The 23586-nt window shown below is 42.6% G+C and overlaps 3 protein-coding genes across 3 annotated transcripts; all 3 read right to left on the reverse strand.

Moving 5' to 3' along the window:
- Positions 1-10149: 10149 nt before the first annotated feature.
- On the reverse strand, positions 10150-18158 carry ik (IK cytokine). The gene is made up of 20 exons (XM_026358529.1): positions 17988-18158; positions 17264-17330; positions 17004-17096; positions 16834-16893; positions 16461-16628; positions 16007-16121; positions 15833-15903; positions 15366-15412; positions 14872-15035; positions 14633-14741; positions 14325-14364; positions 14087-14243; positions 13675-13693; positions 13106-13190; positions 12922-13008; positions 12738-12795; positions 12505-12593; positions 12312-12420; positions 12192-12226; positions 10150-10475 (listed from the first exon to the last, which is right to left on the reverse strand). Exons 1-20 carry the CDS (start codon positions 17995-17997, stop codon positions 10448-10450), a joined length of 1611 nt encoding a protein of 536 aa, XP_026214314.1. The 5' UTR covers positions 17998-18158; the 3' UTR covers positions 10150-10447.
- Positions 18159-18985: 827 nt separating this feature from the next.
- ndufa2 (NADH:ubiquinone oxidoreductase subunit A2) lies at positions 18986-21294 on the reverse strand. Its single transcript, XM_026358537.1, has 3 exons — positions 21146-21294; positions 20136-20242; positions 18986-19166 (listed from the first exon to the last, which is right to left on the reverse strand). Exons 1-3 carry the CDS (start codon positions 21247-21249, stop codon positions 19075-19077), a joined length of 303 nt encoding a protein of 100 aa, XP_026214322.1. The 5' UTR covers positions 21250-21294; the 3' UTR covers positions 18986-19074.
- Positions 21295-22252: 958 nt separating this feature from the next.
- Positions 22253-23586, reverse strand: LOC113161042 (complement C1q-like protein 4). The gene is made up of 3 exons (XM_026358536.1): positions 23378-23586; positions 22902-22931; positions 22253-22751 (listed from the first exon to the last, which is right to left on the reverse strand). The coding sequence occupies exons 1-3, from the start codon at positions 23577-23579 to the stop codon at positions 22468-22470; spliced, it is 516 nt and encodes a 171-aa protein (XP_026214321.1). The 5' UTR covers positions 23580-23586; the 3' UTR covers positions 22253-22467.

A 23586-nucleotide genomic window follows, 5' to 3' on the forward strand; every position in this document is an offset into this window, starting at 1 on the left:
TCTCTTCTACTTTCTGTTTCTAATAAAGATTTTTTACTATTATTATTATTATTATTATTATTATTATTATTATTATTATTATTATTATTATTATTATTATTATTATTATTATTATTATTATTATTATTATTATTATCAGTATTGGACCGACCTGTAAAAGCCTGCAGCCCCGGATCGGTCTCTGCTGGATCTGAACTGGTTTTAAAACTGAATCAGAAACAGAACTGGAACCTCTGTAGAAAGAAATGAATATTTCTACAAATATGTGTTTATTGTTTCATTACAACTGTTCAAACTAGTAGAGGGTGTAGTACTGGTAATACCTCCAGTAGTAGTACCAGTTAAAGTACTGTTACTGCTCATTTACTGACCTGAAGATCTAGAGGTCGAATGACATCCGTTTAGATGTGGCCAAAGGTCAAAGGTCAAGGCAACTTCAGGAGTGATGCAGGCTTCATGTGATGTCATCTGTAACAGTGATGTCACACCGGTGTGGTCAACGCAGAAACAACAACACGATTCATTTCTGCTCCTTAAAGATCTAAAGCCGCCAGAAGTGACATCAAAGGTTGATTGTGGTCAGAAGGTCGAGGAAACAAAGTGATGCTGAACAACGTTTCCTGCTCTTAGAATTTAGTAAGTTAGAAACGAGTTAACGTTCCGTTAGAAGTGGACCGTTCTTCACTGAAGGAACCTGGTTCCAGCTTTGGTTCTGGAGAAGAAGTAAAAACCTGCAGTTGAATCATGTTTCCTCCACTTCTTCCTTTATTTCTCTTTAATGTGAAAAACTGGTTTAATCAGAAACTGATCAAATGTGTTGTGATTAATTAAAATGTGTAAAATTCCTGTCGTCGTGTTTGATTCAAACTTTTATTGAACGCTTTTAATTTATGCTCATTTACTTGCCTCTTTTCCTTCTTTGCCTCCTTTCCTTCCTCCTGGAGACAGTACTAGCTGTTTAGTGTTCTGGTACCTGTTCTGGTCTAACTGGTTCCTAACATACAATTAAACTGGAAAGAAAAACTATTATTCACACTATTGGAACTGGTGACTTCACTGGGAAAAAGGCACCAGCACTGGTATCCAAACTGGTTAGGGTTATTCAATTTATTTGTATAGTTTTTTTTACAATTGACATTGTCACAAAGCAGCTTTACACAACCAAAGAACAGTACATGAACAGTGAATGTGTACGAATCAGAATAATCAGATTGTCCCTGATGAGCAAGCCGAGGGCGACGGTGGCAAAGAAAAAACTCCCTGAGAAGGCAACAGGAAGAAACCTTGAGAGGAACCAGACTCAACAGGGAACCCATCCTCATATGGGTGATTACATGCTATGTAGGCAGCAGGCAGTCCAGTATAATAGTCCAGGTGTAGTTCTCTGGAAGTTGAGTCATGGTTAATGGACGTCCTGTTGTTAGGTTGAAACGTTTTGTTACTCATCAAGTAGCTTCTTCAGTCTAAAGACAGTTGGTTAGAGACACTAATTTATGCTCCAGGTTTGGTTTCACTCCAATAGGCCAATAGGAGGTCATTTACTCCTTTACCAAGTGCTGTCTCTGTGCTGCGATGCTTTCAATGTAGATATACTGAATTCTCTATATTGATGTTATTGTGGATATAAGACTTTCATACCGGATCGGTCGAGGCCCTTGTTAACAATGACCGCCACCGATGCTGTTAACCTACAGGGTGTCGGTGGAAATTTGACTACTGTTGGTCGAAGAAAGAGGGGAGGCAGAAGGGTTCGTGGGCAGAGAGAGAAGGGGAAAGGCAGGGACATAGATCTGAGAATAGGGACTCTTAACGTTGGCACAATGACAGGGAAAGGCAGAGAGCTGACAGACATGATGGAGAGAAGGAAGGTAGATGTACTGTGTGTGCAGGAGACAAGGTGGAAGGGCAGCAAGGCACGTAGTATTGGAGGAGGATACAAACTGTTCTACCATGGTGTTGATAGGAAGAGAAACGGGGTAGGAGTGATCTTGAAGGGGGAGTTTGTGAACAATGTTCTAGAGGTGAAAAGAGTCTCAGACAGGGTGATGAGCATAAAGCTAGAAATTGAAGGGGTGATGGTGAATGTAGACAGTGGGTATGCGCCACAGGTTGGCTGTGAGTTAGAAGAGAAGGAGAGATTCTGGAGTGAGTTTGATGAGGTCATAGAGAGTATCCCCAGAGGAGAGAGAGTTGTTGTTGGAGCAGACTTCAATGGGCATGTTGGTGAGGGCAACAGAGGTGATGAGGAGGTGATGGGCAGGTTTGGTGTGAAGGAAAGGAATCTGGAAGGACAGATGGTGGTGGACTTTGCTAAGAGGATGGAAATGGCTGTAGTCAACACTTACTTCCAGAAGAGAGAGGAACACAGAGTGATATACAGAAGTGGAGGTAGGAGTGAACAGGAGGACTACATCCTATGTAGATGAGGTCATTTGAGAGAGGTTAGTGACTGCAAAGTGGTGGTAGGAGAGAGTGTAGCCAGACAGCACCGCATGGTGGTGTGTAAGATGACTCTGGAGGTCAGGAAGAAGAAGAGAGGGAAGTCAGAGAAGAAGACCAAGTGGTGGAAGTTAAAGAATGAAGAAACTTGTGAGGAATTCAGGCAGAAGTTGAGACAGGTTCTGGGTGGTCAGGATGAGCTTTCAGATGAATGGGAAACTACAGCAGAGATTATCAGGGAAACAGGTAGGAAGGTGCTAGGTGTGTCATCTGGAAAGAGGAAAGAAGGTAAAGACACTTGGTGGTGGAATGAGGAAGTACAGGAATGCGTCCAGAGGAAGAGGTTAGCTAGAAGGAAGTGGGATGTAGAAAGGACTGAGGAAAGTAGACAGGAGTACAAGGAAGCGCAGCTTAGAGTGAAGAGGGAGGTGGCAAAGGCCAAACAGAAAGCTTACGATGAGCTGTATGACAGGTTAGACACAAAGGAAGGAGAGAAGGACTTGTACAGGCTAGCCAGACAGAGAGACAGAGATGGGAAGGATGTGCAACAGGTAAGGGTGATTAAGGACAGAGATGGAAAGGTGCTAACAACCCAGGAGAGTGTGCAGAAAAGATGGAAGGAGTATTTTGAGGAGCTGATGAACGAGGAAAATGACGAGGAAGGAAGATGTGGATGTTGTGGAGCAGGAAATAGAAGAGATTGGAAAGGATGAGGTTAGGAAGGCTCTGAAAAGGATGAAGAGTGGAAAGGCTGTTGGTCCTGATGACGTACCTGTGGAGGTGTGGAAGTGCTTACGAGAGGCAGCAGTGGAGTTTCTAACCAGTTTGTTGAATAGGATTCTAGAGAGTGAGAAGATGCCTGAGGAATGGAGGAGAAGCGTTCTGGTTCCGATCTTTAAGAACAAGGGTGACACGCAGAACTGCAGCAACTATAGAGGAATAAAGTTGATGAGCCACACAATGAAGCTGTGGGAAAGAGTAGTGGAAGCCAGGCTTAGGAAGAAGGTGGAGATTTGTGAGCAGCAGTATGGTTTCATGCCCCGTAAGAGCACCACTGATGCTGTTTTTGCTTTGAGAATGTTGATGGAAAAGTACAGATATGGTCAGAAGGAGCTGCATTGTGTCTTTGTAGATTTAGAGAAGGCGTATGACAGGGTGCCGAGGGAGGAGCTGTGGTACTGTATGAGGTCGTCGGGAGTGGCAGAGAAGTACGTCAGAGTAGTCCAGGACATGTATGAGAGAAGTATGACGGTGGTGAGATGTGCTGTAGGTCAGACAGAGGAGTTCAAGGTGGAGGTGGGACTACACCAAGGATCAGCTTTGAGTCCCTTCTTGTTTGCTATGTTGATGGACAGGCTGACAGATGAGGTCAGACAGGAATCACCCTGGACAATGATGTTTGCGGATGACATTGTGATTTGCAGTGAGAGTAGAGAGCAGGTGGAGGAACAGCTGGAAAGGTGGAGGTTTGCTCTGGAAAGAAGAGGCATGAAGGTCAGTCGTAGTAAGATAGAATACATGTCTGAACGAGGGGGATCAAGGTAGAAATGTTAGGTTACAGGGGGCTGAGGTGAAGAAGGTGCAGGAGTTTAAGTACTTAGAGTCAACAGTTCAGTGTGATGGAGAGTGTGGAAAAGAGGTGAAGAGGAGAGTGCAGGCAGGTTGGAGCGGGTGGAGGAAAGTGTTTCCTGGTTCTGGTTCATTTTCTTTCTGTGTTGAGAACAACTGTAACGAGGCAAAACAATTTCTGTCTGTGATTAATAACGTTTTTGAATTTTGAATCTTGAATCTTAAATAGATAAGTGCGTAGCTGCCCCGCTACTATCTTTTCGAGAATCTTAGAAATAAAGGGGAGGTTTAGTTTAGTTTAGGTTAGTGTCTCTATGGATCTAACTCGTTCAGTCTCAAGACTTTGAATCCAGGTTTGAGTCTCCAAGCAAACAAAGTTATTCCAGTGTAAACAGAAACAACACAGTAAAAACAGAGAAAGTCCAGTTTTCTGTTTCTGCTCCAATTTCTAATGATGCAGACGTTTCTCTTTGTTCTCCTCAGAGCCGTATCTGCTCTCCAATTGGTCAAAACACAAAGAAACTGGGGAAACTGGAACTGAATCCATCACTTCAGAAAGGTCAAATCCAACTCCTGCACACAGCTGAGTGTGTGTGTTACAGTGTGTGATGGATGGAGGTGTGAATTGTGCCATGACATTAACCTGCTGTGTTTTAGCCCAGATTTCACACACACAGCATTAATGATGTGTGTGTGTGTGTGTGTGTGTGTGTGTGTGTGTGTGTGTGTGTGTTGGAGGCGATGAAGCCAAAAGGTGACCCAGCGTCCTCATTCTCTGAACTGGGTTGTCGTCTGGGTGTCTTTATGAAACTACGTCGACACGTGGTTTTGGTGGCAGCTCTACACTGTGAGGACGTTATCTGGTCCTCACACTTTCAACCAGCTGACGGTTCAGACCTGGTTTCAGAGTCAGGACCAGGTTTAGGTCGGGGTCAGGGCCACAGTTTGACATTTAAGAATGCATAATGTCAGTAAGTGTCCCCACAGCTATAGAAAGAGAGAGGTGTGTGTTTTGAGACAGCGGGGTGCGGTGTGATTGGTTCATCACTATGATGAATGCGACCAATAGAGCGCGACATCAGTGGAGTGGACCAGTCAGAGAGAGCGCTCACTTCCTGAGACGGTTACTATACTCACCAAGTTTCAGGTTTCAATATAATATTTGTATACGAATATTAAAACAGCTTTAGACTGTCTGAAAGGTTCATGATAATGAGTGGATTCTGCTGTTACACTGAACTTTTACTAATTTTAAATTAATTGTATTTTAAGCTGTGGGCTGCAGCAGGTAGAATCCGGGGAAGAAATAGGAGTCATCAGGACTTTGAACCTTAGAGCACAAAACATCCCCACCTCAACGCAAACTCTTGATCTGCTCTCGGACTGATCCAGGACCAGTGTCTCCTGATCAGTTTTTTAATTAACATTTGTTTGTTACAAAACCTTTTTCAGCACCTTCTTCACTTTAATCACCATCGTACTAACTGAATAAAACAAGATTTAAAGATTTCAGTCAAAAACTAGAATAACTAAATACACCACATAACACATTTAAACTTGTGGACGGTGTGACAACAGACAGAGTTTAAATCACACAGCATACCTGTCTACTTCAAACCCACCAACCCACTTAGACAGAAACTCTTCCACCCCAAAGACCGGACTCCAAAACACAAGATGAGCAATATAGTGTATGCGGTCCAGTGCAGTGTAGAATGCTCTGAGCTGTAGATTGGAGAAACTAAACAGCCGCTACACAGGAGGAGTAACACCTAAGGACCATAATCAGCTGTGTACCTTCATCTTAAGGACAAAGGACACTCATTAGAGGACAGTGAGGTTCACATATTGAACAGAGAAGACAAGTGGTTTGAGAGAAGGGGGAGGGAAGCCTTGCATGTGCAAATCAACCCCCCCTCACTCAACAGAGGTGAAGGACTTAGACACAACCTGTCTTCTATTTATCATGCTGCCCTTTCATCTGTCCCCAAAAAGACCAGAATCAGTTCACACCTGCACCAGGTTGGACACACTTAACGACCCATTTTAGATGTTAAGAGGGGGTGGGCAGAGGTGTGACTATTACATCCTTCACATCCTCCCCATCCTTTGTTTCACCTAACGAGCCTATTCAGGGCAAGGGGTGGAGTTAACCAAACCTGGAGGATAAATTTGTGTCTCTAACCAACTATCTTCTGACTGAAGAAGCTACTTATTTATTTATTTATTTATTTGTATAGTTCTTTTTACAATTGACATTGTCACAAAGCAGCTTTACACAACCAAAGAACAGTACATGAACAGTGAATGTGTAAGAATCATAATAATCAGATTGTCCCTGATGAGCAAGCCGAGGGCGACGGTGGCAAGGAAAAACTCCCTGAGAAGGCAACAGGAAGAAACCTTGAGAGGAACCAGACTCAACAGGGAACCCATCCTCATATGGGTGATTACATGCTGTGTAGGCAGCAGTCCAGTATAACAGTTAATGTCTTTAAGTTAATATGGAGTCCAGTTAGTTATTGCAGGCAGACTTGTTCCATTCCTTGATTTACTTGATGAGTAGAGAGACGTTTCAACCTAACTAAAAGGAAGTCCAGTTGCCATGACTCAACTTTCAGATAACTTCACCTGGACGACTGAGAATCTTCACCAACGTGAAGATGTTAAAACTTTTCTGCTTAATATTAAGAGTCAAAACCAAAAACCTGAATGAACCAACTGCTAAATATAAAAATCTTCAGATAAAAACAGTCAAACTTTGTGTTTGATGTTTGTCAGGTTCAAAAATCAATTTCCTGTTTGAGCTGCTGAGGGGTGGAGCTCTGAGACCTCGTTAGCTGCTCGTTAACATCTCCTTAGAACCTTCAGAAACATCCAGATGCATATTTATGAGTCCAGCTGTCCGTCAACACGCGAACATTCTCAGACTAATTAAACCCTTGTTAGCGTTGTTGATGGTAATTTGGAGGACTAACAAGTGCAGTTGTCAGTCAACATATTTCTATTAACAACAAACACAGTTTGATCTCTTAATGAGCTCCTGTGTCTTAACAAGCTCATTGACTCCTGTAGACCCAGCAGAGCCTTAACGAGATCAACAAACACAAATTAGTACATTGTCAACACACGTCTCAAACTCTTCTCACGCAGATTATTTCCACTTATTTCAGAGTCTGACCCAAAAACCAACATCAGGTCTAAATGGATTTTGTCCAGAGGACCTGATCTGATGCAGCGCTTTCATTCAAGATTCTAAAAACTTTATTAATCCCAGAGGGAAATTGTTTTGCCTCATTACAGTTGTTCTCAACACAGACAGAAAGAAAAGGAACCAGAACCAGGAAAGATCCACACCAACATAAATACACAATAACATCAATAGAAAAAACTCAATATATATATATATACAGAATATGTGAGAGGAATGAAAACGGGTCAATAATTATAGTCCACGGTGGAATGACAGCAATTATAAAACATCAACTATCACTTCCCCCACCCCTCACAGAGGGGGGAGAAAATGTACAAAAACATTTAATGTTAATAAGTCTTTGGCTGAATGTGCTCCTCTGTCCAGCCAACACACTGTGCAGTGGGTGGGAGGGACTGTCCAAGATTGAGAGGAGTTTGGACAGCATCCTCCTTTCAGCTACAACACGTAAAGGGTCCAGCTCCACCCCCAGAACAGAGCCAGCCCTCCTAATCAGTTTGTTTAGTCTGTTTGTGTCTGACACCTTCATGTTGCTGCCCCAGCAGACCACAGCATAGAAGATGACACTGGCCACCACAGACTCATAAAACATCCGCAGCGTGGTGCTGAAGATGTTGAAGGACCTGAATCTCCTCAGGAAGTACATCCGGCTCTGAGCCTTTCTGTACAATGCTGCTGAGTCCTTAGTCCAGTCCAGTTTGTTGTCCAAGTACACTCCCAGGTATTTGTACTCGGACACGACCTCCACCCCCTCCCTGTATAGAGACAGGGATGATAGGACTCCCAGATTTCCTGAAGTCCATCACCAGCTCCTTTGTTTTACTGATGTTCAGTTGAAGATGGTTGAGTCCACACCAGTCAACAAAACTGTCCACCACTCCCTGGTACTCTGTTTCGCATCTCCACCCTTAATACATTCTACAACTACAGGTTTCTGAGAAATCAAAAAACATGATCCTCACTACGCCCCCAGGCGATGGAGCAGATGTATGATGGAGTCACCCATGAAATGTGTTAGTGAACTCCACATAGCTGAGGAGCACAGGCTTTCAGCACCCTTGGGCTGACTCCATCAGGACCTGCAGCTTTTGTGGGGTGAAGCTTGTTCAGCTCTCTTCTCACCTGCTCAGCTGAGATTGTTTGGGTGGTGGCTGAGTCGTGTGGGGGAGGGACTGAGGAGCAGTTGGTGAACTGAAGTGGGCTCTGTGGCTCAGCCTGGAATCGATTGAAAAAATGATTCAATTCATTGGCTCGGTCCACAGTCCCCACATTCTCCTGGCTGCTGGACTTGTAGCCAGTGATGGTCCTCATGTCCCTCCAAACCTCCCTGGTGTTGTTCTGTTGAAGGTTTTGTTCCAGATTTTTCCTGTACGTCTCCTTCCCCTCCCTGATCCTGACAGACAGCAGTCTCTGGACCCTCTTTGCTGCCTCCCTGTCTCCTGATCTAAATGCCTTCTTTTTGTCATTCAGGATGACTTTAATGTCCTTAGTGACCCAGGGCTTATTGTTTGGGAAGCAGCACATGGTTTTTGTGGGTACCTGGGTGTCCACACAGAAATTAATGTAGTCAGAGATGCAGTCCGTCAGTCCATCGATGTCCTCACCATGAGGTTCACAGAGAGTCTTCCAGTCTGGTGTTGTTCTGTTGAAGGCGTTGTTCCAGTTCTTTCCTGTAAACCTCCTTCCCCTCCCTGATCCTGACAGACAGCAGTCTCTGGACCCTCTTTGCTGCCTCCCTGTCTCCTGATCTGAATGCCTTCTTTTTGTCATTCAGGATGACTTTAATGTCCTTAGTGACCCAGGGCTTATTGTTTGGGAAGCAGCACATGGTTTTTGTGGGTACCTGGGTGTCCACACAGAAATTAATGTAGTCAGAGATGCAGTCCGTCAGTCCATCGATGTCCTCACCATGAGGTTCACAGAGAGTCTTCCAGTCTGTCTCTTCATCCCTGCAGGGCAAGGTGTGCCCCCTCTGTCCACCTCTTTACTGTCTTAATGGTGGCAGGCTGCCTCTGAACCAAAGGTGTGTATTGTGGTAGGAGATGTACCAGGTTGTGATCTGACTTTCCCAGAGGGGGGAGGGCAGTGGAGCTGTAGGCATCTTTAACATTAGCATACATCAGATCCAATGTCCTCTCCCCCCTGGTGGGACAGCTCACAAACTGGGTAAAGGTAGGAAGTGTCTTATTGAGTGTGGCGTGATTAAAGTCTCCAGAGATCATAAAGAAGGCGTCAGGGTGTCTGGTCTGCAGGCTGGAGGTGACCGTCTAAATGACGTCACACGCAGCAGCGGCGTTAGCGGATGGAGGAACGTAAACGGTGATTAATATGGTGTGAGAAAATACTGGTCAAATAATATGGACGAAGTCCCACAGCCAAAAGTTCAATATCGGGGCTGCATACACGCTCTTTCACAGTTACAGGACCAGGATGGCACCACCTGTTGTTAATGAGAACCCCCCCCCCCCTTTCCTTTAATTTCCTCCCTGCTGTTTTTTGCCTCCTCTTCATCCCCTCGTTGACCTCCTGATATTCTCTGGGATGTTTGAAGTCCAGCCGTCCTCAGTAAGATCAGCTCATCCCGGGTGTAAACAAAGGAGCTGTCTCCATGGTGATGGAGCAGCTGTTGAGCCCTGGTCTTTCAGATGAGTGAATGTATGAATCCAAAGGTAAAAACGGAGAAAAAAACTCTGTCGAACATGATCTGAGAGGGTAGAACTTAATTTCAAAACTAGTAACTCATCTACACAAAAGTAATAAAAATAATAAAATACAGAAAAGACAGCGGTACATCCTTCAAGGCTTTGATCTACTTTATCAACCTGCTGATTGTGTGAAACTAACACACGGTGAAAACACGTCCAAAGTACAAACATTAGCCGAGTCTGGTCCTGCCTCTAAACAGAAAACACAAACTGCAGGTAAACTGAGGTTACTGAGCTTTTATTGACGTGTTCTGATGCTTATTGATGACATCTGTTCAAGATCTAATCATAACATAATCAATATTAATATGTAGATCAATAGATCATTCACAGCTAAAATCCTATTTAATGACAATAACAACAAAAGCTGATCGATCAGCAAGTTACAGACCAACACATTAATAATACATCTGTTAATAACTGATCAATAACTAATCAATATTTATCCTGTGTCTCCAACACCAGGAGGAGAGAAGGGACGGAGGGAACGAAGTGTAAAGGACACAAAGGAAGGAGGTTGTCAGTATTTGGGCCGCTTCACGTCCACCCTGAAAAAACAAAAAACAGAACAAACAAACAAACACATCATTAACTAACCAGTTACTGACCGTTTAGTGTCTTCACTAACCAGTTATTGACCATTTAGTGTCTTCACTAACCAGTTACAGTCTTCACTAACCAGTTATTGACCATTTAGTGTCTTCACTAACCAGTTATTGACCATTTAGTGTCTTCACTAACCAGTTACAGTCTTCACTAACCAGTTATTGACCATTTAGTGTCTTCACTAACCAGTTACAGTCTTCACTAACCAGTTACTGACCGTTTAGTGTCTTCACTGACCAGTTACTGACCATTTAGTGTCTTCACTAACCAGTTACAGTCTTCACTAACCAGTTATTGACCATTTAGTGTCTTCACTAACCAGTTACAGTCTTCACTAACCAGTTACTGACCGTTTAGTGTCTTCACTGACCAGTTACTGACCGTTTAGTGTCTTCACTGACCAGTTACTGACCGTTTAGTGTCTTCACTAACCAGTTACTGACCGTTTAGTGTCTTCACTGACCAGTTACTGACCGTTTAGTGTCTTCACTGACCAGTTACTGACCGTTTAGTGTCTTCACTGACCAGTTACTGACCGTTTAGTGTCTTCACTAACCAGTTACAGTCTTCACTAACCAGTTACTGACCGTTTAGTGTCTTCACTGACCAGTTACTGACCGTTTAGTGTCTTCACTGACCAGTTACTGACCGTTTAGTGTCTTCACTGACCAGTTACTGACCGTTTAGTGTCTTCACTGACCAGTTACTGACCGTTTAGTGTCTTCACTAACCAGTTACTGACCGTTTAGTGTCTTCACTAACCAGTTACTGACCGTTTAGTGTCTTCACTAACCAGTTACAGTCCTCACTAACCAGTTACTGACCGTTTAGTGTCTTCACTAACCGGTTACAGTCTTCACTAACCAGTTACTGACCGTTTAGTGTCTTCACAAACCGGTTACAGTCTTCACTGAACAGTTACTGACCGTTTAGTGTCTTCACTAACCAGTGACTGACCGTTTAGTGTCTTCACTAACCAGTTACTGACCGTTTAGTGTCTTCACTAACCAGTTACAGTCCTCACTAACCAGTTACTGACCGTTTAGTGTCTTCACTAACCAGTTACTGACCGTTTAGTGTCTTCACTAACCAGTTACTGACCGTTTAGTGTCTTCACTAACCAGTTACTGACCGTTTAGTGTCTTCACTAACCAGTTACAGTCCTCACTAACCAGTTACTGACCGTTTAGTGTCTTCACTAACCGGTTACAGTCTTCACTAACCAGTTACTGACCGTTTAGTGTCTTCACAAACCGGTTACAGTCTTCACTGAACAGTTACTGACCGTTTAGTGTCTTCACTAACCAGTGACTGACCGTTTAGTGTCTTCACTAACCAGTTACTGACCGTTTAGTGTCTTCACTAACCAGTTACTGACCGTTTAGTGTCTTCACTAACCAGTTACTGACCGTTTAGTGTCTTCACTAAACAGTTACTTACAGTTTAGTGTCTTCACTAACCAGCTACTGGCTCTTTAGGATAAACAGAAACAGCCTTTATTTGTCATTTGTCACATTTACATGTTACATGCTACATACAGCGCCCGGGGAGCTAGCGTGGAGTGTCTTGCTCAAGGACACACCTTCTGTATCTAAGGCCAATGATCTACCCACTGAGCCACCAGGCCGCCAAAGTGAAGCTGCAGACAGGAAACTCACCCGTCGGCCTCCATCTTCTTCCTCTTCTCTATGATCTGAAACACACAGTTTATCCTCAGGTTCATGATTTTTCATTATTTTATTTTTTCTTTATTTAAAAAGTGTGAGTGTGTCACTCACCGCACTGATCTTCTTCCACTGTCGGTCCAGTTCTGCCTTCTCGTTGGTCTCTTTGAAGCGTCGCGTCTTCCTGCCCTCGGACATTTTGATGCCGTACTGGAAGGCAGCCCTGCAGGGAGAAACTTAACAATCAACACAAAGAAAAACTCGCTGTGCCTGCAAGTCAGAGATGAGGGATAAATGCCCCACATACTTTGGTAGCGCCTCCTTGTTGTTCATGTAGTCTGAATATTCCTCCTGAGTGTCGAAGTCCCACCGACCCAGAGGACCCTTCTTGTTGCCCTGAAACACGACAACATGGCTTTATTATTTAAAGGTTCATTTTACTTTTTAGGGTTATAGTTTTCTTTCCCATTTCTATTGGAAGAGTTTAGAAAGTCTGCCATCTGTCAAAGAGCATTGATGCATGCTGGGAGTTGCAGTTACCTGGTCCATTTTACTGTAGTCCACCTCCTCATCACTGTCCACGGCGAGGTCGTCCATCCTGCACAAACAAGGGTTTCAAGTACAGTGTTAACATCTGTGTCTGACACTGTACTTTTATGTTTCTGTGTGTATTTTTCTGTGTATTTGTGTATCTTTCTGTATTTTTGTGTGTTTTTTATCTTACGTAGCGGGGTAACACTCGGCATATGAGTTAGATCCTCCAAAGAAATCTCCCAGCTGCTCTTTGCCGCCGTCTCTTCTCTGAGAACCAGTACACACTAGTTAAGAAATAATACTGCAATAACAGTACACACAGTACTACACACTGTCAGCCTGCTCCTCTTGTGACCAACACTACAAAAGGATATGGTTCCTGGTTCTGCCACTGGCTGCCGGCTGCTCCTGCAAACTTCTCATTGATTATCTTGATCTGCTCTCGGACTGATCCAGGACCTGAAAGAGGGACACCCAGTGTCTCCTGATCAGTTTTTTAATTAACATTTGTTTGTTACAAAACCTTTTTCAGCACCTTCTTCACTTTAATCACCATCGTACTAACTGAATAAAACAAGATTTAAAGATTTCAGTCAAAAACTAGAATAACTAAATACACTACATAACAAATTTAAACTTGTGGACGATGCGACAACAGACAGAGTTTAAATCACAGACTCAGCGGCTCCACCTCCTGGAATAGCTCACTGAGAACATGTGAAGTCTGGCACTGTCAGAAGATCTGGATCTGTGGGTGTCAGGGATTAAAAGGTCTGAGGTGCAGCTCTGGGACAGTTCAACCTTAAAATTCAAATCAATCCTAAAACTGACAACCAGTGTACAACCGTCTCCCACAGACGACAACTGTGCAAAAAGAAAAAGGAAAATATATGTATGTAAAAAAAACTGATACATGATGAACAGGAAAGATGAAAAGACTTACCTGTGTCCACTTCCATCACCTGAAACAGAGACAGAGTCAGATTGTCACAATTTAAATTTACATTTAGTCATTTAGCAGACGCTTTTATCCCAAGCGACTTACAAGTGAGGAACAAGGCAAGCAAACAAAATCTAAGTCAAGGAGAAACAACATCAAAGCAGAGTGCTATCGAAAAAGTGTTTCAGTTTCAAGAGATGTTAGAAAGAAAGAGTAGAATTTTATTTTATTTTTTTTAAGTACAAAGGAAGATGCGGAAGAGTTCTGTTTTCAGCAGTTTTTTAAAGATTGCAAGTGAGGTGGCTGAGCATGCAGAGATAGGCAGCTCATTCCACCATCGTGGGATCACTATTGTCAGATAATAAACAGCAGATACACCCGTCTATCTCCACCCATCTATCTCCACCCGTCTGACCTGGTGCTCATCTCCTCGTGGTTTCTCGAAGTAGCTGTGTCTGCGGCTCTTGCTGTCGTCCTCTCGGTCTCGGTCTCTCTCTCTGTGCTGCCTGTCTTTATCTCTGGGCGGTTTGGAGGAGGAGGATGGGATGTAGTCTCCAATGTCGTCAAAGATACTGAAACACAGAGACATGGTCATATGGAGACAGAGAAGTTGGAACAGTTTGCTTCATATTGATGCCTGTTGTTGAACTGACCTCAGATCAGCTTCGGGAGCTCTCTTATCGTCCAGTTTACCTGCAACACAAACACCAGTTCATTTTCTACTGTCTCCAGCAGGATCTGATCTTTGCTGTACAGCTGCTCTAGTCTCGTTAACTGTGGAACTGGGCCCAGTTTAACACAGAGATTTGAACAGGAAACCAACTCCAGTCTGTCAGACTGGAGTTGGTTTCCTGTTCAAATCTCACTTCCAGCACAGATTCTGGAACTAGTAACACTAAAACGTGCTGTAACCATCCAGCACTAACAGCACAATGTCCAACAGAGGAACAGTCTTTGTCACCTTTGTCCTTCTTCTTCATCTTCTTGTGTCGTGTTCCCTGTCTGAGGTAGGACAGGATTTGGGTCAGTTTGGAGATAACAATGTCGTTGGTGGTCAGAGTGGTCTGAGCCTGAGACACAGAGACAGGAGACAACATCCGAACACAGAATCACTGTGACAGTTAAAGATCAGTAGAAATGTCTTTAAGGGACAAACGGTGGCTGAGATGCCACATCACAGGCTCTCCGATTCGTCAGTACCTCCATGCTGGGGCAGTCTGCTTTGCTGCGGATCAGAGTTGTGGGGATGTCTGTGTCAGTGAACTCGTCGTCCAGGTCGACCACATACGCCATCCTACCGGGCAGGAAGAGTTCGTTCCTCTCGGCCAGGCCGGACCTGAACACGACACGGTAAATGTTCCTACCTGGGGGGGTAAACTTAATTAATTAAACTTAATTAACAGTTTAAACTTTATACTTAAAAAATAACTTTTCTGTGTAAACTTTTTAATAACTTCTGTTTTGTCACAATATGCCATGTTTATCCCAAAATATAAATTTTGCCTGGAATATTTCGTCTTTTAGCTTTGGAACATTTGAACTTTTTATCCTACAACAACTTGATAATATTGCTACAGTAACAGAAACCTTGATGTTAGTATGTTGGAGATAAGAACTGTTTTCAGATGTCACATGAAGACACAACCCTCAGTTCAGACCCTAGTCTGACTGGAACCAGGTCTGAAGAGACTCACCCAGACGTGTCTTAAATTCGATCTTCTCCTCAGGCTCCACATCTTTCCTGACAGACACACAAAGGTCAAAGGTCAGAGACACAGTTCAGTCTGAAGGACATAAACACTGTAAAGAGCCTTGAGGCGGATTCTGTGTTATAAAAAAATAAGACTGAATTGCGTTTAATCGAAAGTTCTGTTGCTTTGAATATTAATTCTGTAGCAATGTGATCAGTGCTGATGCTGCTGAGTAAAACACTGTCACTGTAATAGTGCAGATATCAGACTCTGGTGTCACTTGTAACTCTTGTTCCTTATGTTGGACATGAGAGTAAGACGTAAAGGGTTTTACTACATGTTCTTTTATTAATATGTTAAAAAAACACAGTAATTGACAGGGGACAAGCAGACAATTATGTAAACAGAGTCTAGAAGTTATCTTCTAAATCACAGCTGTGGTGATTGATGGTTTGAATGTGGACTCTTACTTTGCTTCTTTCTGGACCTTCTCCATCATGTCTTCTTCCTCTTTCTCCTTACTGGTGATCTCAGCTCTCACCTGAAAACGCACAGGTAAGGAAGACCAGGTATAAACTCCAACATACACTCCAGGCAGTTTTTACTGTTGGAGAAAATATAAAATAATAATATTTGTGTTTGACCTTCTGCAGCAGAGCGAAGTCCAGACCTTTCACCAAGTGAGTGTGCTCCATGTCACCTCCCAAGAACTTAGACTCCTGGATTAGCTGACGACGTTTCTCTGCTGCCGATTTATCTCTAAAATAGACACAGGAAATACCGAGGACATCAGAGACAGAAAAAAGGTACATATATTGTACCAGGAGCTGCATACATCTTTCTGAAAAACAAAATGAGACAAAAAGAAACGCAAGTGGAGAAACAGCTGATTCCCATCTGACACTGCAGTTGTCTCAGGAGTACATCTCAAGCCACGACATCAGTGTCACAGAGGGCCTGAGAGGCCACAGTACCTGGTCCTGTGCATCTGTTTGAAGGGACTGGCTAATTATATATTTATAAAACGATGGCAGTCTGTACTTAGCAGTACTGTCGTGTGTGTACGATGGCAGTACTGTTACCATTAGCAGTACTCACGCCTCAGCGGTGGGTCCCACAGCTCTGTAGTTGGCCGTGGTGCTGATCAGCTCTGTCTCTTCGTAATCTTTGTTGACTCCGTCTCGTCTCTCTCGTGCTCGGTCTCTGTACTTCTCAGCCAGCTCTCTCTCCCGCTCCATCTCCTGCTGACGTAGCTTAGCATAGTAGCTGAAACAAAACAATCACCAATTAACAGCCAATCCTTACTGCCACAACCATGAAGCAAGCAGCTGGTTAACTTAGTTTAACGACTGAAAACAGGGAATCTGAACTGCAGAACTGTCTTCACTGAAACAGTCTCACACTGGTTGACTGCTGATGTCTCTTTAGAAGTTGATGAAGACGTTATTTTATAAGTAACATAAATACTCACCTCTTCTTCTTCCTCCTCCTTGCTGCTGGATCCTCATCCTCGTTGTAGTCCCTTGGCATTCTGGGAAGAAATAACATAAAAGTCACTAAATTCATCATCAGTGACATGTTGGATTTAGTCCTGACAGCAGATGTGAAGCAAACATGGATTTTCTCTCCTCCTTCACTCACTCATGGTGTCTGGATTTGGAGGGGGGAGCAGATGAGGGTGCTGCGCGTGGGGTCATCAGCAGCTTTCTGAAGTCATCGTTGGTCAGTTTGGACCTGAGGAGATAATTTATTCAGTCACTTTGTAAGAAATAAGTCAAACGTTTTCAGGTTCCAACAAAAAAAAAAAAAGATATTGTTCATTATTGAATAATGTCTTTTAAAATTGAAATGAATTCTGTCTTTAAGACCTGCAGAAACCAAATAGTGTGGTGAATACTCACTGAGCTGCCGCTCTGGGGTCGTCCACATCGTGGCCTTCAGGAGCCAGAGGGTTGGAGTAACTCTCAGCTGCACACACAGACACAATGTTAGTGAACACACTTAATAGTAATCTACACCTGGTTCACATTTCCATCACTGATCAATCTGCAGACTACACTCTCCATGATGCAGAACTCAACTAAATGTGTTAAAAAAATGTTTTTAAGTAAACTCAGTCAACACATTCGTTAGAGTTAAAGAACAAACCCAGTGAGCTGAGAAACTCTGTTTAATTACAACCGAGTTCTGGGCTGAGCTACATATCAACAAATATTATAGCATTTTTATTTACACTGATTTTAGCCTCACATGTGATTTCGAGTTATCAGCGATTCCCCTTTTGTATTAAAAGTCTGATAATCACATAATTTCACTCTTGTGTATTTGTCGATGAGCGAGGCAACTTAAAATCAGCAGAAATGTAAACGGAGTCTGGTGTGATGTTCCCTTGACAAGAGTTTCGTCTCGCAACGTTTTCGTGATTTCGCCTAAACACCACCTGATGTTACACCACCTATGTTTTAGTTATACATGTATTTAATTTCCTTTTTTCGTGAACGATTTAATCAGTTTTTAACACATCTGTATCTACTTATCCAACAGCTATGCTAGCTGTTAGCAAATGCTAACATTACGTTTTCATGCTACATCTGCAGTTAAGAGACTTCGGGAGTTCAAACTTACTTTCGGGCATCTCCGCGGGAAGGTGCTCCTCTCCTGTGCAGTGAAGTCTCTTCTGTTCCCGTCACAAGGACAGAAACGGAACCTCACAGCTGTTTGTTTTTTAGCTCCGCTGCTCGTCACTTAGCTTAGCTTCGTTGCTATGTTAGCTTCTGCGGCGGATAGTGGGGCCTACGTCACTTCCTCTTTAGCGACGCGTGCAGGAGCAATTCTCAACAATTTTCGGAAGTTTTTACTTTTTATTAAAAAATCCAACATCGGAACTGAAAATGTTTCTGTCAATCAGAATCTTGAATTTTGTGTTATTTTCTGACGGTAGATCATGAAATGACAGAAGCCGCAGTAAATAATTTAAATCCATAGCAGCTTATCCTTCTAGTGCAGCAGCGCCCCCTGCAGCTCACTCACGGTGACTCATTCTGGACCTCCAGGACCAGCTGGTGTTTCTGCCGCAGCACCGTGCAGACCAGTGGTTCCCAAACCCGGTCCTCGGGCCCCCTCACTGATGAGTACCTGGATTACGCGTGTTCAGCCAATCAGAAGCTGGAAGTTACATATTTTAAACCCAGTCAAAAACATTATGCCAGTTAAAAGAAAATTTTAAACTTACTTGAACAGAAACGGTCCATAACAGCTGACGTTCACAGTCTGAACTGATTTTTAATAAATGATCTAAGTATTTTATCAGAGGTGATGAGCTGACTACATGAACCTGAGTAAGGTCCTTATGATCCCAGGGGGACAATAACTACTTAAGATTAACTGTTTACAATGTGCAGCCATGGTTTACAGTTAAAACACAATTTAATTACAGCCGCTGTACAATCACTCACTCACACTTAAGTGCTATTTAGGGACAGAAGAAAACCACCTTAAAACCATGTGAAACCTGGTTGCAGCCAAGTAAAATCAACTTTAATTTACTTTACCACCTACTCTAATCCTAACAAACTAGGCACCTCTCATTCTCATCCTCAGAAGCTAAACAGCAGGAAACACAGTGACATTAGTAATAATTATTTTTATTCACAGCAACACATTTACAGACAAGTTGGACATGAACCACGTCCAGCAGAGGGGGGTGGGGGGGTTAAGGTTTGGACTGAACCAGCATCTGCAGAGCTTTGACCACCTGATCAGCTGACATGTTTTCCACTGAGACACTGCTCTCCTTCCCAAAACCTGAGAACAGAAACATCATGAATGTTACAGAGATTGAGTGATCACCTAAATGGTAGCAAGGAAAAATAATTAATGATGATAATTAATTTGGATCTAAATGTTGACAGATCTAAATGTTGAAGCAGAGTGAGTGCTCCAAAGATCTTTATTAAAGTCAGATTAAGATCATTAACGTACTCAATCATCTCCACTCTGATCATTCCTTTTCCTCTAGGGACCTGAACCACACAGTGTGGTTCTGTCTGTTTAAAAGGTTTCACTGGAACCGGTACCATGACGCTGTTTTTTACCGGGTCATCTCGTGCTCATGTTTTCAATTAGAACCATAAAAAACTTGATGACATGAGACAAAACCTGCGGTGAAATGAAATCAACGTATGTAAATGATACGATTTTATATCTACGAGACGAAGCTGCAGAATAGAAATAATTTCTGAATATTAAAAGTAATGAAGTGCAGAGTATTTTTGCTTTTGTCAGAGGCACAAAAGAGAAGAGAATAATTTTAAATTACAAATCCATACATATATATCTCTATATAGAATCCTATGGCAACGAGCAGTGTTCAGACTGCTAACTCGGTTGTGCACCATCTGTTACTGTGGTGTTCTAAATAGGTTGAAGAGTGAACCAGCTTTACGCCCCCACAGTTAATGTCAGAATAAAAAACAAAAGTAGTGATGTTGGTTTGTGTTTAGGCAGCAAGCAGCTCTGACTTTGACCACCTCTAGTTGTCCTCCCTGCTGCCAGGTTGACTTTGTAAGGACTGAGCTGTAACTTCAGTATCAGGCTCAGACTATTTTCTCCTCCCTGAGCTGAAAACCTTTCATAATAAACTTTACCACACTTTAACACTACTCTCACTTGTTCCTGTATCACCTTTGCTAAAAGAAGAATTTCCACAATCAAATCTAATTGGATAACCCACTGAGGTGTCTTCCAGGTAAAACCAGTTAGAGTCAGACTCACCATATCGGGCCCAGAGCCGGGCCTGGACTCCAGAACACTCTCTGATGAGGATGGGGAAGTCTGGATTGGACTTCTTTAGAGTGACGTAGTGCTGCTCCACAAAGTCTCTGTAACATCAAGTGTGACAGGCAGTAGAGGTCAGAGTTCACATCATCAGGGTGATTGAAGGTTTACAGTTAAAACACTGATTAAATACATCACATGTATTAAATACAGCTTGTCACAGATCATATGTAACTTACCCTGTCAGTGTTTTACAGTATGTTTAAATTTCATCTATAAAAACTACAAATTCATATGGTTTTTAACATCTGATTATCTGAAACTGCTTTATCACACAGTGATCACATTAAATGTGATAGTTATTAATTAAGATAAGATAAACCTTTTTAACCTATGAAGGGAAACTAAGGATTAAGAACATTCTCTGTAAAACTGCTTAAATATTAAGACTGAAATAATAAGTTATATAATAACTAGAAAGTTATTTGCACCTGTTCCCAGGTAGAAAGACAGCACCTCGTCTCTTCAAACTCAGTGTCCAGGTTTTAATGCTTTTAGCTAACACTTAGCTTAATCGTCTCACAGTTGTAGATAACGTTGCTCTCCCCTAATAAGTGTTCGGTTCGTCCGAGAACCGCATGTGTTGAAGAAACGTTTAAGCAACCAGCCGCTAACACTCCGGTCAGTCTGAAGCTAAGCTAACCAGCCGCTAACACTCCGGTCAGTCTGAAGCTAAGCTAACCAGCCGCTAACACTCCGGTCAGTCTGAAGCTAAGCTAACACTCCGGTCAGTCTGAAGCTAAGCTAACCAGCCGCTAACACTCCGGTCAGTCTGAAGCTAAGCTAACCAGCCGCTAACACTCCGGTCAGTCTGAAGCTAAGCTAACCAGCCGCTAACACTCCGGTCAGTCTGAAGCTAGTTAGCAGTGGTGATGCTCAACTAATTTTAATAATTAACAATTCTTCTGGACATACAGAGCCAACCATTCTCGACTCTTAGCGCTCACCTGGCCCCCTTGCTGGACGCGGAGGTCTGGCAGAGGTGTACGCGGATCTCACGGAGGTTTTTGCCCAAGCTAGAGCCGAGACTCCTCACTACGGCGGCCGCCATCTTAGCTGCTTGTTGCCCGTCAAGGACGAGACGTGGGCCAGTGACGCCCGCAGTTTATCCCGACAGGCTAACCTGTGTTATATTTGGCCCTGAGTGTGTCCTCATAGGTAGTGACCATTCTAGTTGGTAGATGTAGGAGCACTAAGCCCTAAATCACTTTTCTCTGTACTGCTGCACAGATTTGTTGCTATATGATATCCATACAGGGGATTTTCATATTATGCATAAAAAACACTTTTTGTTCAAATTTATTAGTTTGTGCTTTTAATGTACTCACCACAACAGTTTGGTATTTGCACAATGATTTTATCATTTTGTCTTGAATATGTATATGTATATAGTATATAGTATGAACACAATGGATTTGAAAATAAAACAATGAATGAACTGTTGATACCACTGAGCCCCATAAAATGGAGGAACTCTGCTAAAAATGGCTGTAGGTCTTAAATGGTAAATGGCCGTATTTTTGTGAGAGATGAGAGTCTAAACTTTCACATTACACCTTGATTTCTTTTAATCCACTGTAGTAAAAGTTCTGAAACTTCTGGACGTAACTGTACATGTGAATGTAGGCCTGTTATGTGTGTGTGGTGACGTGAACAGTCACCAGGGAAGCTAACAGCACATTTTTGGCAGTAATTTGATCTGAAATTACTTTTTCAGATTATTAAAAATATCCAGCAGCAGTTTCCCACTGTTCCCCTTCCTGTCTGTGCTTTTTATTTCTTACTACTATGTCTAAGATTTTAATCACAGCGCTACAACCATGATTCTTTAACTCAAACGACAGAATCATAAAAAATAATTACTTTAACTTCTGTAAAACAAAGAATGTAATTGTTAATTATTATGTTTATGAATATTTGTCATGCAGGATCTGATTTCTATATGTTGCAACAGATTTTTCAAGATTCAAGGTTCAAAAACTTTATTAATCCCAGAGGGAAATTGTTTTGCCTTTATACAGTTGCTCTTAATTCAGACAGAAAGAAAAGGAACCACAACCAGAAATAAAATGCATCAACACAAATACAGGACAACATCAATACAGAAAACTCAGTGTATACACAGAAAATGGATGAAAATTGATCAATGATAATAGTCCAGGGTGGAGTGATAACACGAATATGCCATAAATATTGGGAGAAATTGTAAAGATTGATGGCCACAGGTAGAAAGGACCTCTTGTATTTTTAAGATTATGAAAACATCTTATCACATGGGGAAAAGCAGGTGGCCACTGAAGGTGGTGTGGTGACTCTGATTGTCAAACAGTGTTGTGCTTTTCCACAGACGCAAGTACACAGACTCCCCGACCTCTAGAAACAGGTTGACCCCATTAGAAGAACTCCCAAAACCAAATGTATTTTGCTCATAGGCCATAAAAACACGGTCTGAGCTCTTCATCAGATCAACTCCTGTAGCATGTAAAGCGTTTGCGTACTGAGCTATGTGCCAGTCGAAGTGGTAAACTCCTCTGACCGGTGCAGTGAAAACACCTGTGGAACATTAGTTGATTAGTTACATCTGTCTTGCTAAAATGTCCCTGACAGTACCTGTGTTTGAGTTGTAGGCGTTTCCAATGTTTGTGACGACATGTTTGTAGACCAAAGGGGTGTCTGTGAGAAAGGGTCCAGTGGTTCCCTCACCTTCAGCCAACAGAGAAGCTGAGAAAGCCACTTGTTGGACAAAGAGAGACACAGCAGGGTAGTTACTTAAAACACAGTCAAAACTTCATGCTTCATCATAACTTCATGTTTACAGACACATCAGAACATTTTTGTGCAGAGTTGGGTTGTTGCTTTAACCTCTTAAGACCCAAGCTGTAATTTGATATGCATGTGTTATTTCTCTTTGCTATTTGGGCTTATTGGAACCTGATAAGTATAAAAACTAAGCATCATCTTTCCACAAACAGTTTCATCATATGCCTACAACAACAAATTATAAAACATTCAAAACCTTTTGCATTAAAAACTAGCAATGCTATTTGTGAAAGGCTGTGTAACAGTTGTGATCAGCTAGAACGCACAAGAACCTAAAATGTGATGTACACAGGTCCTAAGAGGTTAATTAAAAATCAAAGTGTCCCGCTGTTACTTCTCTCCCTGACTCGATACTTTACCTTGATTCTGTTTCGGTAAGGATGCTATCGCCACTTTCTGCTGAGCCAACAAGACGGTCAGCTCTCTCAGCACAGCATGGATGTCTTGCAGACTGGACTGTGCAGCAGGTTCCTTTCCTGTGTCTGTGGTAGTGGGACCCGTGGAGACAGAGCAGACCAGCAGCAGCAACAATGGGGGCATCACAGTGATCTTCATTCTCATTGTGGGA

Source organism: Anabas testudineus, chromosome 10, assembly GCF_900324465.2.
Source record: "Anabas testudineus chromosome 10, fAnaTes1.2, whole genome shotgun sequence".
In the NCBI taxonomy this organism is placed as follows: domain Eukaryota; kingdom Metazoa; phylum Chordata; class Actinopteri; order Anabantiformes; family Anabantidae; genus Anabas; species Anabas testudineus.